This window comes from Zootoca vivipara, chromosome 3 (assembly GCF_963506605.1).
Source record: "Zootoca vivipara chromosome 3, rZooViv1.1, whole genome shotgun sequence".
Taxonomy (NCBI): Eukaryota; Metazoa; Chordata; class Lepidosauria; order Squamata; family Lacertidae; genus Zootoca; species Zootoca vivipara.
Window position 1 is genome coordinate 66,590,460 of NC_083278.1, and position 16,908 is coordinate 66,607,367.

Genomic DNA, 16,908 nt, shown 5'->3' on the forward strand with positions numbered 1-16,908 from the left:
CTGGACTTTATGCTTTATCTTTCTTTCAGGGATGTTTTCTTGTGGCTCAGAATTCAATGTTTTGTTGTTGTAGAAATCTCATTGGTATCTGTGATATGATTGCATGTCATGGGAATCTTAACTCCATAATCCCTTGCCCCACTGTGTTTGATCCTGACCCCAGTGCCCAGCCATGAAAGACCTTGGGACCTTGAATTGCATGGACTCAGTGTAAAGTGGGAGGAAGCTTCTTATAATGGTAGCCCCACCCCACCCCAGTGAGTGTTCAGGCTTTCTTTTGAGATTTGCACTCATTGCTGAAGTCAAAATACAGAAGGTTTCTCCAGTCTCGGTCTTGAGACTAGCTAGTTTCAGCTTACATGTGAGTTTGCAGGCTGAGTCTTTTATTCTGGAACTCATATCACTTGCATTGCTTCAGGACACTTATGGAAAGGTGTGTGTCATGCATCCATCCGCCCGGCTGCCACATTATTATTATTCTTATTAAATTTATGTAGCACCCATCATCCGAGGATCACAGGGCAGTTTACTATATGAAAACACAAATGCCTAGAATGGTTTTGAAAGTGGGCTGTCAAAGTAAAATGGTAAAAGTGTAAAACCGGTGGAGTTTTTTTGAGCAATTTAACTCATTGAAGTACATGGCTCACCATCTAATAAGGTATCACAATGTGTGTTTCTGTTTCCATGACATTAATGCTTTCTTTTCCTCTGTCTCTTTAGAAATAGTTCCATTAGTGTGCATGATCCCTTTTCAGATGTAAGTGATTCAACATTCCCAAAGCGAAACTCCATGACCCCAAATGCACCCTATCAGCAGACTATGAATATGCCAGATATGATGGGAAGAATGCCCTATGAACCGAATAAGGACCCTTTTGGTGGGATGAGAAAAGGTATATTCTGTTTCCTAGCAACTTTATTCCGGTATGTGTACGTGTGTGTGAATTTTAGGTGATTTGTTACCTTTGCATCCCAGAGAGGTGGAGGGGAAAACCCTGTATGATAGTGTTCTCACTGTTCTCTGCTTTTTATTATATTTCATAAGCTATAGGTGCCTCTTTCAGGGTTTGGTGTGGTTTGTACAGAGGGATATTTCTGTAAAAGGGCAAAAGATTGTCAGCAAATTTTTAAAACGAACTGCTAGGCTACAGTCCTATGCACAGCTATCTGGGAGTAAGCGCCAATTAATGTATGTGCGCACCTGTTTTTTTCTCTGCTTGCAGTGCCTGGAAACGGTGAACCCTTCATGACCCCTGGACAGATGCCCAACAGTGGAATGCAGGAAATGTACAACCAGACTCCCTCAGGGGCAATGTCCAATATGGGCATGGGCCAGCGCCAGCAGTTTGCCTATGGAAGTGGTTATGACCGGAGGTGAGTGACTCTGTCATTTTTAAAACAAGTACCTGTATTTTTCTCCTCCCTTACAATGGCATTCTATACTGACGACTTCACACCATCCAGGCCAGGGATGGGAAACCCATGGCCCTCCAGGTAATGTTGGACTATAGCCAGTTGCAGCCTAAAAATCTTTTACAGGGCCACAGGCTCCCCATCTGTGATGTAGCAATCTCCTGAATAAATTAGAGTAAAATCATTAGTAAAAACTGAGTCTGTCCCCCCTCCCCCACACACAAGGAATCAGAAAGTGAGGGGTGTAGCTGCATAAAGAAATTTAGGTATGTTGTTGGGTATATTTGAATTCTTATTTGGAGGGGCGTCATCATGACTGAGCTGAAGTGTGTTTGCTCTTAGTGAACATTTTAGCCCTGGCAAACAGCACTCCACTCTTTTGGGTGATTTTGCAGACTCCTTTGCAAAAGGATGTAAAAATGTTCATGAGGAGGTGGGTGTCAGAAAGAGGGAGCAGGGCCCCATTGCCACAGCACAGTTGACAAATGGGGCATGTCCCATTGAAAGTAATCCTGTGTACAAACTTTGATCTCTGCCATGTACACAGCACTACTTTCAGTAGGATACATATCCTCATCTACATTCTGACCCAACAAGCACAATTACATGGAATAAAAGTCTTACCTTGGCAGCCAGTGAAATGAACAGCAGAGCAAGACAGAGTGTGTGAGCATGGTTACTTCTGCTTTCCCCTCCAGCTATTTAGAGTCAGGTCAGTGGCAGAGCTTTATTTGCCCTAAGTGATATCACCATGTAGCCAGGTCTGATTGTCTATATGTTGGTGATTGCTTGGGATCAAGCACAGAAGTCTTTTTAGGTATAATAATAATAATAATAATAATAATAATAATAATAATAATAATAATTGCACTCAAATAGTTTGAGAAGGGGAACAATGGTTGGATACAAATATGGCAAAATGCATGAAAGAATGGAAGGTACAGGGGGTTTTGCAAACCTTTTTTCTCTCTCTTCAAAATAGTGACATTTGCAGTGAATATCGGTGCATTTGGCACAGCACTAGTAAAACAAAAAAGCACCTTTTTCTTCTTTTCAATAAAAACAAAGTATGCAGACTATGTTTTGCTCCATGTCCCAGTAATTTAGCTTCCTGCCTCTGTCTTTGAGAGGCACTGCTCCTGTGATATGGTCATAACTATAATCCCATTGCCATTGGTTCAGTAGCTAGAATGCATTCTTTCTAAATTATATTAATACAGACTATTAGTGGAGATTCCTTCATTGCATGGAGTTGGATTAGATGACCCTCAGGGTCCCTCCCAATTCTACAGATCTATGATTCTATTATAAGCACTGGGTATCAGCAGAAAGGATCAGTGCAGAGGAAAATACATTTTACTGGTTAGAAATGTTTTGTTCTACAACTTCACTAAAGAGCTACCGGTAAATAACAAATTTGCCCCTCTCTCTCTCTACATATATATATACACACACACAATTTTTTTCAAAAATGTGAATCTGCAACATGAAACTCTAAATTATTAGAAATAATCTCTACCAAATATTCTCAAAACATCCAGTGTCCGATGGCCAAACTAAAATTAAGCTAATTTCAAAACATCTTGAATTTTGTCAAACTAAGTTGTTTTGTGATTTATTTATTTTTTACTGCTAGGAATAGAAGTCACAGAACTGTAAGTGGCATGTCATTTGTCCCTCCCCCCTCCCAGTTATATGTAGCTGTTTCCATGTTTCAGGTTTCAGTAGGCTGAATTTCACAATCAAGAGCAGCATAAAATAGGTGCCATAAATTTATTCCTTGAAGAGATAAACTGCAGTGGTCTCAATGACACTTTGAGTCCCTGAGAGGTCTGGAGCCAAAACCGGCTAGGCCTTAATTTTTTAATTATTTTTTTAGCAAATTGAGAGAATAAGTGCTTTTTACAGCATGAGGTTTCCTTTGTCATTTTTAGGTCGGATCATGGGCTGGGTCCTGAAGGCAGTATGGGAGCACCTGGTCAAAGCAACATGGTGCCTTCAAACAGTGACCCAAGCATGTACTCTCCTAACCGTTACCCTGGGCAGCAAAGGTGAACAACAATTTAATTTGTTTCAAATGCCTGTGTTAACCAGATAATTTTAAATCTTAAGAGCCACTGGGCAGAAGGTGCAGTTTACCAAGCATTGTCACTGTGTAGCCTCTTTTCTTTCAATGGGACTTCTGCCGTTCCCTGGCATCATCGACTCCTTTGAGAACAGCAGCAGAGGCTCAGCACCCATGTTGATATGGAGTGTTTCCAGAACTTACAGGAGCTTGACATCTGGCTTTTCATTATTTCAGTTTTGGATTATAATAGTATGTTCATTTTGAACTTCTAGAGAACATGGGATTGCAAAAGCCCTTTTACTTCCATAAATCAAAATAAAACTGTTATTTTGCTCCTATATACATATGAAGTACTGTTATCAACCTTTTACTTTAAATTTAGTCATTAAATGTTGAAGCTCCCATGTCTTTCTTTGGTTGCGACATTTTGTAAACAAATTAATTGAGATTCCTTGAAATATGGCTTATGTTTTTAAGTGGAACCCTCTAGGACAGGGGTCAGCAAACTTTTTCAGCAGGGGGTCGGCCCACTGTCCCTCAGACCTTGTGGGGAGCCAGACTATATTTTGAAACAAAATATGAACAAATTCCTATGCCCCACAAATAACCCAGAGATGCATTTTAAATAAAATGACATTCTACGCATGTAAAAACACCAGGCAGGCCCCACAAATAACCCAGAGATGCATTTTAAATAAAAGGACACATTCTTCTCATGTAAAAACATGCTAATTCCCGGACTGTCCGAGGGCCGGATTTAGGAGGTGATTGGGCCGCATCCGGCCCCTGGGCCTTAGTTTGGGAACCGCTGCTTTAGGAGCTAGAATTGCGGCATATACCGTATATGCACAGACTTCTCTCACTTGCAGACATCAACATGAACTGAGTCTGTTCTCTAGACCTTTGACTTTTCCCTTAAACCTCATTCTGTCAGACATTTTTAAAATCAAATTTTACAACTGTAACTCACTGAGAACATTTAAGAAGTGCTGCAGAGATATAAAAAACCATCATATATTTAGATAGCCAGTGAATCTTCTATGACTATGACATTATACATACATCCAGTGTCATCACCATACATGGCACCTTACAGTTACATGAGCAAAATAGGCAAACCCCTACCTTCAAGGAGCTTAAGATAGACAATGGAAGGGAAGACAATATAGGGGAGGGAGGAAAGACAAAGGGAGGGAGGAAATAATGCTAGCATATGCAGTTCCATGTTCTTAAAGGTTGGGAGTGAGGACTGAGGTTTGAGAAGGGATTTGAAGGAAGGGACAGGGGTAGCCCGGTGCTGTCAGCGCAGACTGAGTGCCTTTCGGGCAGAGATCTTTTATAGATGAGAGTGAAGCTGCTTGCATGCAGAGCACAGAGCTACACACACTACCATAGTATACTTTGAACATAAAAGAAATATGTCCTAGTAAGAGAACACAAGATGGCTTATTCCAGCCTTGCCAAGGAGGCATTCCTTGGTGAATCAGGTAAAGAAGCTTATTTTTCTTCTGTCCTGAGTATTAATATTCTAGTTGTTAACTATTGCCTATTCCACTCTCAGATTTGTGTCTGTATGGTTATGCCGGTGTAAGTGGCTCTGTACCTTATTGTTTGTTTATAGTGATACATTTCCAGGACAATTTACAAATTTTAAATAGCAAAATAACAAGTTGTCACCTGGCATGGGATGGACATCAAATTTGGTGCCATGTGAGCTGTTCCTAGAAAAGGTATTCCACAGGCAGGGTGCCCTGGGAAGTATCCCATGATGTGTTTCCATTAATTCAAAGACTTACTGCCCTGCTTCCCACACACACCCTAAATCTTTTTTTTGGGTTCTTCCAATTCTCTGGAGCAGATTTGGGAAGGGCACAGGGGATCCATGGCATCGTTGCACTAACTGACCAATTGCAAGAGCAATCCTAGATGTTTATTTGCTGGATAAATGAGTCTTAAGGTCGTGCTTTTAATTTGAGACGAGATGGTTTGGATGTTATATTATAGTAAATTATGTTATATCCAGTTGGGGGTCTCCCATCAAAATTAGATACAGTACTCTGCACTGTTACCAAGTTACACAGGTAAGTTCCAAAGTGTGCCTAAAGCTCTTGAGTTCTCAACATAATATGTAATAAACATAATCAAGCTGCTTACATGAAGTTCTCACAATGCATGCCTTCACATGTAACTCTTAACCCAGGGTAGTTCAACTCCCACCAGCCTCAGCAAGCATAGCCAATGATCAGGGATGATGGGAGTTGTAATCCATAACATCTGGGGGACATCATGCTGGCTACTCCTGTACTAAACTATAATTTAGTGCTAAATTGATGAACCTCATGAAGCTCAAGCAAAGCATAAGGCTTACACACTCCCCAATCTTCCTGTGCAACAAGGAGGACTTTTGCCAAGTTTAATTTCACTTTCAAAGAAAATTGGTTTAACTTTATATATTCCAGTTCAATTATAAATTTGCCTTAAACCTCTGAATAAAATATTTCTCCTGTTTACATAAATAATTTTATAAAAGTGTAATATTCTAACACTATTGGCTAACCATAGATTTCATCATCACTGAGTGACTCAAATGCAGAATCAACTTCAACCTCTCAGTTGGATTTGTTTCCACTGTAGGATGGGCACATAATTTTGACTTCAAAGCTTTCAGCTCTCTCAGATATTTGCAAGTGAGGTGAGGTGGAAGCTTGGATATTGGAATTATATGTCCCCAGCACTCTAATCAGGAAGTTGCACATGATCCTGGGATACCAGTAATTCACTCAGTTGCTACAGTATTTCCATCTCTCATAAGAGATTAAAGAAAAGCAGAAAACCTGTGAATCAGGCATACATCCATGTCATATGTTGCCTCCTACCTGCAGCAGTAGGTATGTTCAATTCTCAGATCCAAACCTACACAACTAGTTCTACATTTTTTAAAAGACTGAAATAAATTGATATAGTGCCACTGAACCAAACTGAGCTGCAGCCCAAGCACCCCCCTCCAAATGAACAAAACTTCTGTTTTAACAAATAACATTTTGTTGTTGACAGGCGGTATGGTGGAACAGAAGGGAGGTTCTGTGGAGAGCTTCAGGACTTCTTATAAACAGCTCTCCGTTTATAATTGGGAAATTGTCAGTACTAATTAGTAGCTCACATTCCTCATTGCAGGCATGAACAATATGGGCCGCAATATCCAGTGCAAGTACCTCCTTCAGGACAGCCACCCTATGGAGGACACCAGCCTGGAATGTTTCCACAACAGCAGGTAAACATTGGTGGTTGTCATTTTCTCTCCCAGCCAAAGTTCATTCTAGAAATCCATGCATACGGACATTGAAAAACAGAATGCAACACTAGGATGAATTCCACTGATAGACAGAAAAGACATTGCCAGGCCTATGACTGCATGTGTGTGGATCCTTTTGTATGGAATGTTTCATAGTTGTGAATAGCTGATTCAGTAACACACAGGACAGGATGGGTTTGTTGTTGTTTTTTACTGAGGGAGATTTGATGCCAGTGCATAGACAATGTACAAAGACAAAGGACATATCCCCAGTAATGTTGGTAAGGGGAGGAGGGCTGTTTCTATGTATACAATTAATGGGTGTTATCTTCATGCACTTCAGATAGCTAAATCCATTGGGAAAGGAGGCAAGAAGAAAAACCCCACCTCTCTGTTGAAACATGTAGGCTAGCAAGAGAATGAAGGGACCAAGTGAATATTTACAAACTGCAAAGTTGTTTGTCTTAAGACTATCCAAAAGATAGGGCAGAAAAGTAATAGCTGAGGCTGCCATTGCCACACAACAGCCAAGTTCCAAGTTATTTGTTGGATAGTTTATATCCCATTTCCCACAGTAAAACTCTCAAAGCAGCTTTCTAGTGGGAACTGCAACTGAAGCATTCCTTTATCCAGGGCCCCAGCAGCCAAGCCAACCAACCTCTCTCTCTCTCTCTCTCTCTCTCTCTCTCTCTCTCTCTCTCTCACACACACACACACACACACACACACAGAGAGAGAGAGAGAGAGAGAGAGAGAGAGAGAGAGAGAGAGAGAAAGAAATGGATTCTTAAGTCCTGCTGATTCTTTTGTCTTGTACACAGATGATACTCTTTTGTCTCTGGGGCAGTTTTAGGGGGTGTCTGGGGGCTGCAGGGGGACGAGAGGAAGGGAAAGTTAGACTGTGCTCGATACAACCCATAGCCAACACAACACAGAGCATCCAATTACTCCCTTCACTTAGAGGCAAAAGTCACCTAAAAAGCTTAGTCTGCTGTTTTCCTATATGGGAAAATCGGGATGGTTCTAACCACCTTCCCCTGGACATCTGGTGGTGGTAGCACCTTCAAGAGGACCTCTGACATTCTAAAAGCATGTGGGGAAAGTTCTCTCTGTTTTATTTTAGTGTTGGTTGAAGACATCTTGCATCCCAGGTGCTTTTACTCATGTGATACATTCATACCATTTTATATGCTCTATTGTGTTTTTAAAATATGTCAGAGGAATTCTCATTTTCTGAAAAGAAAGTTATAGTGAGCTTCAAAATTATAGAAACTTTATCAGTTTTATGTATCTTAAACAAGAGCCTTAAAAATGACCTTACTAATAAAGAAACATTATTTTTTTCAAACTTGGATATGTAAAAAAATAACCATTTTTTTTTTACCACGCTTCACTGGAATGAGAACTAACATGAGACGTATTAGCCTTAGGCTAACTATCTTTTAAACGTAAACACATCAGAACTACCTCCGAAATGAAAGGGCTGTCTCATATATCATCTTCAAGCATTTTTTGTTTGCCACTAAAATAATCATTTTTTCTACTTGTTGTACACCAGAGCTGAAAGATGGATTTTCTTCCAATTCATATTTCTTTACTGAAATAATTAAAAAGGCATTATATGTTAATCAAAACACTAATCAAAGTATGTTATATTTTTTACCAAAATCTGTATTATGTAGCCTCAAATGCTTCTGCCATAAGAAATTAATAAGAGCCCTGCTGGTTCAGACCAAAGGTCCAGCAATTTGTTCTCACACTGCTCAAAGAGATGCTTATGGGAAGCTCACACACAGGACATGAGTGCAATAGCGCTATTCCATTCATAATCCCCAAAAAATTGGTACTCAGGGGCATGCTGGAGATAATACATAGTCTTCAGGACTTGGTAGCCTTTGATAGCCTTATCCTCCCTGAATCTGGCTAACCCCTTTTAAAAGAACCATGTTGGTAGCCATTATTATGTCTTGTGGTAGCAAATCTCATCGGTTGACTGTGCAATATGAATATTCCTATTCCTAATATTTTCATTGTATTTTAAAGCTTATTCATGTTGTTACTCCTTTTCAGAACTACAAACGGCATATGGACGGAATGTATGGGCCCCCAGCAAAACGCCATGAAGGAGATATGTTTAATATGCAGTATAGTGGCCAGCAGCAGGATATGTTTAACCAGTACAGTGCTTACTCTGGACCAGACCGAAGGCCCATACAGGCACAGTATCCATATCCTTATAGCCGAGAGAGAATGCAGGCACCGGGACAAATGCAGCAACATGGAATACCTCCTCAGATGATTGGTGGTCCTATGCAGTCATCAGCCTCCAGTGAAGGCCCCCAACAGAACATGTGGCCCACAAGAAATGATATGTCTTACCCATATCAAAATAGGCAAGGCCCTGGAGGCCCTGCACAGGCCCCACCTTATCCAGGGATGAACCGCACTGAAGATATGATGGTCCCTGACCAGAGGATAAACCATGAAAGCCAGTGGCCTCATGTCAACCAACGTCAGCCTTCTTACATGTCATCCTCTGCCTCCATGCAGCCTATCACTCGACCTCCTCAGTCATCTTACCAGACGACGCCGTCGATGCCAAACCACATCTCTCGAGCGCCTAGTCCTGCATCTTTCCCACGCTCCCATGAAAACCGTATGTCTCCAAGTAAATCCCCTTTCCTGCCCTCCATGAAGATGCCGAAAGTTATGCCCACTGTTCCAGTCTCGCAGGTTGCAGGTCCTCCAACCCAGCCACCACCAATTAGGAGGGAAATAACGTTTCCTCCAGGCTCTGTAGAAGCATCCCAGCCGGTCTTGAAACCAAGACGAAAGATTACCTCAAAAGATATAGGTAAGGGCTAGACAATGAAAAGGAGTCTCTTTTTAATTACAATATTTTAAAGGCTGCAGTTTTGTAAACTTACGTTGAGAAATTACCTTTGCTAAATTGCAACCATGGCCAGAGTTTCATAGCAGGAGTGACCATTTTCATCCCACCACTTAATCTACTTATATGAAGAAGGGCACTGCTTACTTAGGCAAGAAGTTACTGTAACTCTGTATTTTATTAAAGTTTTCATATTAGGTGCTGTCCTCCTGCTGTTTTTGACATTTGGTTTCTTCCTGAAATAAGCAGGATTTATGTGGTTTCATTGTGGCTCAGGGGAGCTAGAATCCAACAACTAATGAAGGGGACACCGTTTTGGTTACTTCTGGATCATTTGGTTACTTCTATGGCCATTTTTCACTCCCTCTTCCCCAAGAGGAAATTCAAAGTATACTTTGGATAACCAAAATATACTTTGCTTACTTACAAGCGTGCATTTTGAGTAGACATTATGAGGGCTTAGAAGATAACATGATTATGCAGAAAAAGAAGTATCTGTAGAGCACTCAAAAAATCCAAGCTGGGTCTGAGAACTGCAAGATTAAATCTTATTTTCCTCAAATCCTAACAGTTCTTCAAAAGTGCACCCTGAAGTGGACACCAACACACAGCCTTGTGTACATTCCTTAGTTAGCTTGAAACAAAGGATAGCCAAAAGCCTTATTAATCAAACATATTTTGTTCCTCTCAACTCCTAATGCTTAAGAGTGGATCATCTATTTAATTCACGTAACGGAGCATGATAGCTAACGACTATGTTTGTTAGCCATAGATTAACCTTCTGTGCTGTTTTATTCAGCCAGTTCTCAAAATAGCAACATGGTTTTTTTCATCTTAAATAGGCAGTTTTTCCTGTTGTATTTAATATAATTCAGTGTTGTGTCCAGTGGAAGGCATGCTAGTGAATTCTGGATATGAGAGTTGCCATTCCTGAACCTAACAAGGGAACTGTGACTATTCATATCATAGTCTGGAATAAAAGCATTCCTTCTTCTCACTGATTTAAAATCCATGTCATTTGAAATCTAGCCTCGGATCTCCTTTAGACAGAATGCTTATTAATGCTTTGTGTTCTTATTTTCCAGTGACTCCTGAGGCTTGGAGGGTGATGATGTCACTTAAATCAGGCCTTCTTGCTGAAAGTACTTGGGCTTTAGATACTATTAATATCCTTCTGTATGATGACAGTACTGTTGCTACTTTCAATCTCTCTCAGGTAGGTTTGATATTTCTTTGGAAGTCTGTTAATCTGAAACCTCCTAATGCCACATTAGATGATGATAGATAGATAGATAGATAGATAGATAGATAGATAGATAGATAGATAGATAGATAGATACGGTAGATAGATATTTCCCTTCATCTAAAATGGTCATAGGGCAGTTGACAACAAAATAAGGCAGTACAAAACATGTTGCATAATAAGAAAGAGCATTAGCAATTCATGGTGGGCCATAGCTCAGTGGTAGAGTATATGTTTTTTCTGCAGAAGGCCGTAGCTTTCTGCAGAAGAAAGCTTTTCCATGTTGGACAGGGAGTATTCCCATATGAAACCCTGGGAGAGATGCTGCCACTCAGTGTAGGCAATAGCTGGGCTAGATGGACCAGTGGTCTCACCTGATATAAGGCTGATCCCCATGGAGTTCAATGGTATGCTTTTCTGTACAAGATTAGCAATTCACATAAAATACATAAGTCACATCATTAGCAGCACCATAACTTTAAAGTGATTTTACCCCATCCTCTAAAGCTTAACAAAATGTTGAATTATTACCTGCCATTTAATAAATACAAAGTGAGGCTGAAACATAGAATCTCCACTGAAAACACCACTCAAATGCCGTAGTCAAGGCCCCAAAGACTGACCCTTTAAAATTAAATCAGTAATTTTTTATCAAAGCTCTCTTACAGCGGCTTGGTTCCTAAGATGTGAGAACAGACCCCTTCTCGCAGCAGGGTTTTCCAGTTCCCTCTTTCCCTCAGCTCCTCAACTAAAAGACACTGTTGAGAATCAAGGGGCCCTCTCAAACAGAACAGGGTACAGGAAGCTGCACTTGGATGGGGGAATCAGAAAAAAGTGCTTTGTACAAGAGCATCTTTGAATCCAAGCCAATATTTTTTCCTAGTTGAACATTTATGTTGCATATAGCTTTCACTAACAGCAGGAAGAACTCAAGTTGGCCTTGGATGGAGCACATCCGTTGGTAAATAAAAGCCTTCAAGAGCTTATCACGGACATGAAAACTATCTTGGCTACTACTAATATATTGCCAGCTCTTCCTTAACTTGAAGACTAAAGTGCGTCACAGAATTAGGAAAGGTGTGGGGGATGGGAGATGAAAAAAGATTTAAATAATTATTTGCATATGACATGACAGGTCACTTTTTGTGGGGCCACACTTTCAAGAGACTTCATTTCTTCCAGAACCAAGCCTCTTGCACCCACCTTCTTTTTGCAAATCGATGTTATATTTCAAGTGAAAGTAAATTTCTACAAATTCTACTAAAAAAAATTTCTACTAAATATCACAAGATATCACTAGAGAAGACTGATTTCTTTGATGCAAAAGACATGCACTATAGGGATTAAGAAGCAGTATGAAAACCCTTTTGTGATCTGCCACTGCTGTTAGATTCCTTGCAGGGTGAGAATTGTAAGTGTGGCAATTATTCTGGCTTGGTTCTTTATTCACAAGTAGTTATGAGTGCATCATTTCATGCAATATGGAACAATGAACAGGTTTGTAAATAGCCACTTGCTTGATCACCTGAAATGAGTAGTCATCATTTCCAGGACACCAGACAGGAAAGCTTTTGTAAATTAGAAAAGAATTGTTTTTACTTTTTTTGCTTTTAGAGCACTGAAGTGCCGTAAGTCACATTATAGATATGTATGTTGACGGGCTACTACCAACATTTATGAGCTGGAAAATTGGGATTATGAGCCAGCTCAAATCCATATTCAGCATCTATTTCTCCGTCTAAGTTCCTTCACATGGTTGGTGTGTGGATAAATTTCAATAAATGCATGTGGTTTCAATAAATGCATGTGGTATAGAATGTGTCTTTGCAATAATGTCAGCAAAATAGAAATTAATGAATTTTAAGAAGCAAATGGCCATGGCAAAGTGACCTCACTCACTCTGACTTCAAATGTGCTTTCCTTGTACCCCTGTATTTAGCCCCATTCCACTAAGAAAACATTACAAGGACACAGCGTAAGTGGAGTTGTATCTATAGGTTCTGTTCCTCTGAGGGCAGAGGGAAGACTCTTTATTCCAGAGGAAGACTCAGTTCGTGTGCCTGTGTGTGTGTGTTTTAATAATTGTGACTGTTTTGTAAGATCCCCTGGTGGGGGAAAAGTTCAATTGTGGGATAAAATAAAATAAAAAATAAAATAAATTTTAATATTAAATTAAATATTAAATACACCGACAGTTTGGGGATTTCCTTTATAATGTGAGAACTACAAGGGTTATGAATACTTTATATTTTTATTACTCCATTAAATCTTTTTAGTATTCCCAGATCACTAAATGCCTACATTTAGAGAACGCCCCAACAAGGTTTGTTTTATGTCTAAAATGAAGAGTAAATTAATATCTTTCTGAAAGTATGCCTACTGCTGCCAACACAATTCCATGTTCCCTGAAATGTTCCTCTTAACATTCTTATGTTATTTTTTGTTTGTTCAGTTATCTGGCTTTCTTGAGCTTTTGGTGGAATACTTTAGAAAATGCCTGATAGATATATTTGGAATCCTCATGGAATATGAAGTCGGACATCCAGGACCAAAAATACTTGATCATAATTCAGCCCAGAAAGAGGATGCCCAGTCTGCAATGCAGGAAGCCAGCAAAGAAGAAAACAATGATGAATGTATTGATTATTTTGGTGAATTTGAGGATGAGGAAGAGGAAGAAGAGGAAAATGAGAACCCTGGAGAAGAGAAGAGCACTGTTCTTGTCCCCCCTGGTGCCATTGCTGATCCAAGTGAGAGGCCAAAACAAGCCAGTAAGTTTGACAAGCTGCCAATAAAAATTGTAAAGAAAAACAACTTATTTGTTGTTGACCGATCTGACCAGCTGGGGCGTGTTCAGGAATTCAACAGTGGACTTCTCCACTGGCAGCTGGGTGGGGGTGATACAACTGAACACATCCAGACCCACTTTGAGAGTAAGATGGAGATTCCTCCTCGCAGGAAGCCGCCTCTTCCATCCAACTCTTCAAGTAAAAAGAAGATTGTGGAGGGGAAAAGAGAACCTGAGGAACAGCAAGACAAAAGCATATCAGCCACCATTGACGATGTCTTGTCAGCTCGCCCAGGAGCACTGTCTGAAGACTCAGACTCTAGTTCTCAGACAGATAGCAGTAAATTTCCATTTGGGATCCACCAAGCCAAAAGTCATCGGAATATCAAGTTGCTAGAGGATGAGCCACGGAGTCGAGATGAGACTCCTCTATGCACCATAACTCACTGGCAGGACTCTTTGGCCAAACGTTGCATCTGTGTGTCAAACATTGTCCGCAGCTTGTCTTTTGTGCCTGGCAATGATGCTGAAATGTCAAAACATCCGGGCTTGGTGCTGATCTTAGGAAAGTTGATACTTCTCCATCATGAACACCCAGAAAGAAAGCGTGCACCACAGACATATGAAAAAGAGGAAGAGGCGGACAAAGGGGTGGCCTGCAGCAAGGATGAGTGGTGGTGGGACTGTCTTGAGGTCTTGAGGGATAATACATTGGTCACATTAGCCAACATTTCTGGGCAGCTAGACTTATCTGCTTACACAGAAAGCATCTGTTTGCCAATTTTGGATGGCTTACTGCACTGGATGGTGTGCCCATCTGCAGAGGCACAGGATCCTTTTCCAACTGTGGGGCCCAACTCAGTCCTGTCGCCTCAGAGACTTGTACTGGAAACCCTGTGTAAACTCAGTATCCAAGACAATAATGTGGACCTTATCTTGGCCACTCCCCCATTCAGTCGTCAGGAGAAACTCTATGCTACTTTAGTTAGGTACGTTGGGGACCGCAAAAATCCAGTCTGCCGAGAAATGTCCATGGCACTCTTATCGAACCTTGCCCAGGGGGACACATTAGCAGCAAGGGCGATTGCTGTGCAGAAGGGAAGCATCGGAAACTTGATAAGCTTCCTTGAGGATGGGGTCACTATGGCCCAGTACCAGCAGAGCCAGCATAACCTCATGCACATGCAGCCCCCGCCTCTGGAGCCACCTAGCGTAGACATGATGTGCAGGGCAGCCAAGGCTTTGCTGGCCATGGCCCGGGTGGAGGAGAATCGCTCAGAGTTCCTTTTGCACGAAGGACGTTTGCTGGATATCTCAATATCTGCTGTCCTGAACTCTCTGGTTGCATCTGTCATCTGTGATGTACTTTTTCAGATTGGGCAGTTATGACATAAGTGAGAAGCCAAGCATGTGTGAGTGGAGATTAGAGGGTCACATATAACTGGCTGTTTTCTGTACTTGTTTATCCAGTGTAGGAAGAAGGAAAAAAAGAATCTTTGCTCCTCTGCCCCATTCACTATTTACCAATTGGGAATTAAAAAAAAATTAATTTGAACAGTTATGGAATTAATATTTGCTGTCTATGTGTATAAGTACATCTTTTTATTTTATTTTTTTAACCAAAGTCTGTCTAGTACATTCAAAGGTCACACTTCTTTTCCATAGATATCCTTTTCAAAAAAAAATATTTTTTATTTTTTTGCATGTTTGTATCACATATTTTTTGGGAGGGGAAGCAAACTTGGGATACTGAGGGTTAAAATGTTGCAAAACATTTTTTGAGAGGCGGGGGGAGGGAGGCTCACAACTCTGAAGCGCAAAAGTGGGGGAAATATATTAAGTTACTGTGTGTTTTATTTTTGAAGAATGAAAGAAAACCCAACCACCCTTTATGCCATTGCCCAAAGCACTCTGTGCAATAGAAGAAAGTTAGTGATGTAGGTGTAGCAGATCAAGGAAGGGGGTCGGTCCGTAGTCTGCATATGAAATTATCTTGGTTTCTCTGCAGGAGAATGGTTACATTAGGCTAGGAGCAAAACAAATTCTTTAGGAAAGTTAAAACACAAACCTGAAGACGATCAACATAAATTGCTTCCTCACCAGAACTGTCACATCAGTATCTATTGTTTGACCTTCCACAGTGACAGTTCTTCACAATTCCTTTTAATCATTTTAAATATTTTTTTATTGCCTATGGGCCGTGATGTATATAGAAGTTGTACATTAAACATACCCTCATCTCTCTTTTTTAAAATACGTACAAGGATTTTTTTTTCATGATGTGGTAACTACAAAGTGATGGTAGACTTAATTTTATTATTATTATTATAATTATTATTATTATTATTTTGTTCGGGCCATGTCTCTAAAAAACAGTAACAGGAAAACACCACCACGAGGGTAATGTACAAGTTTCTGTATGTATAAAGTCATGCTCTATTTCGGGAGAGCAGTTGCTCACAACTTGCTTTATAAATCAAGATGTGGAAATGGTTACTTATGGATTGATTTAAGAAATTGGTTACCAGTCTACAGGAAAAATAATACTTATACAGGAAAAAAGGAAGAAACACAACTTCAAAGATTTTTCAGTGAGAAGAATCCGCATTTGTATTTCAAAATAATGTAGTTTAAAAAAAGACAAAAAAACTTGATGTAAATTCCTCCTTTTCCTCTGGCTTAATGAATATCATTTATTCAGTATAAAATCTTTATATGTTCCACATGTTAAGAATAAATGTACATTAAATCTTGTTAAGCACTGTGATGGGTGTTCTTGAATAATGTTCTCATTTCACCATAAGGTCAAACCAGTTCAGTTAGTAAGAGGGAAGCTTACTATTTTCCTCTTAGCCGTGATGGTTGAGCATGAAGTCTTTTCATCTGATGTTGCAACAAGCACAGAAATAATGGCTGCTAGTCAGTATTTGCAAAAAACAGACCAAAATGGTGGAATTTTTTGACTTACAAAAAGCAAATGAGAATTACCTGCTGATCATTTCCACTGTACGTCCATAAAGGATGCTACATTCAAGGGTGGAAGTAAGTGTTTGAATAAAATAACCATTGTTAAAATATATTTATATCTGGCAGTAATTAGTAGGAAAGAGCCAGCTCATACGCTGATCATACCCTTTATAGACATCCAGAAGCTTGATCCAGTGTTGTTGTTGTTTGTTTATTTGGTCAGAGGAGCTTAAATAATAATTCA

General features: G+C 40.1%; 1 protein-coding gene across 10 annotated transcripts in view; it reads left to right on the forward strand.

The window, feature by feature from the left end:
- Nucleotides 1-16,469, forward strand: part of ARID1B (AT-rich interaction domain 1B) — a 363,660-nt gene extending 347,191 nt beyond the window's left edge. For 5 of the 10 annotated variants that reach the window (XM_035108659.2, XM_035108664.2, XM_035108662.2 and 2 more), the window contains 7 exons: nucleotides 724-896; nucleotides 1,227-1,377; nucleotides 3,351-3,467; nucleotides 6,659-6,755; nucleotides 8,847-9,630; nucleotides 10,752-10,882; nucleotides 13,362-16,469. In XM_035108659.2, the coding sequence (XP_034964550.2) occupies nucleotides 724-896; nucleotides 1,227-1,377; nucleotides 3,351-3,467; nucleotides 6,659-6,755; nucleotides 8,847-9,630; nucleotides 10,752-10,882; nucleotides 13,362-15,086 (3,178 nt within the window). In that variant the 3' untranslated portion in view covers nucleotides 15,087-16,469. The remainder of the gene's footprint in view (nucleotides 1-723; nucleotides 897-1,226; nucleotides 1,378-3,350; nucleotides 3,468-6,658; nucleotides 6,756-8,846; nucleotides 9,631-10,751; nucleotides 10,883-13,361) is intronic. The other 5 variants (XM_035108661.2, XM_035108665.2, XM_035108666.2 and 2 more) reach the window with 1 other exon arrangement.
- Nucleotides 16,470-16,908: the final 439 nt, after the last annotated feature.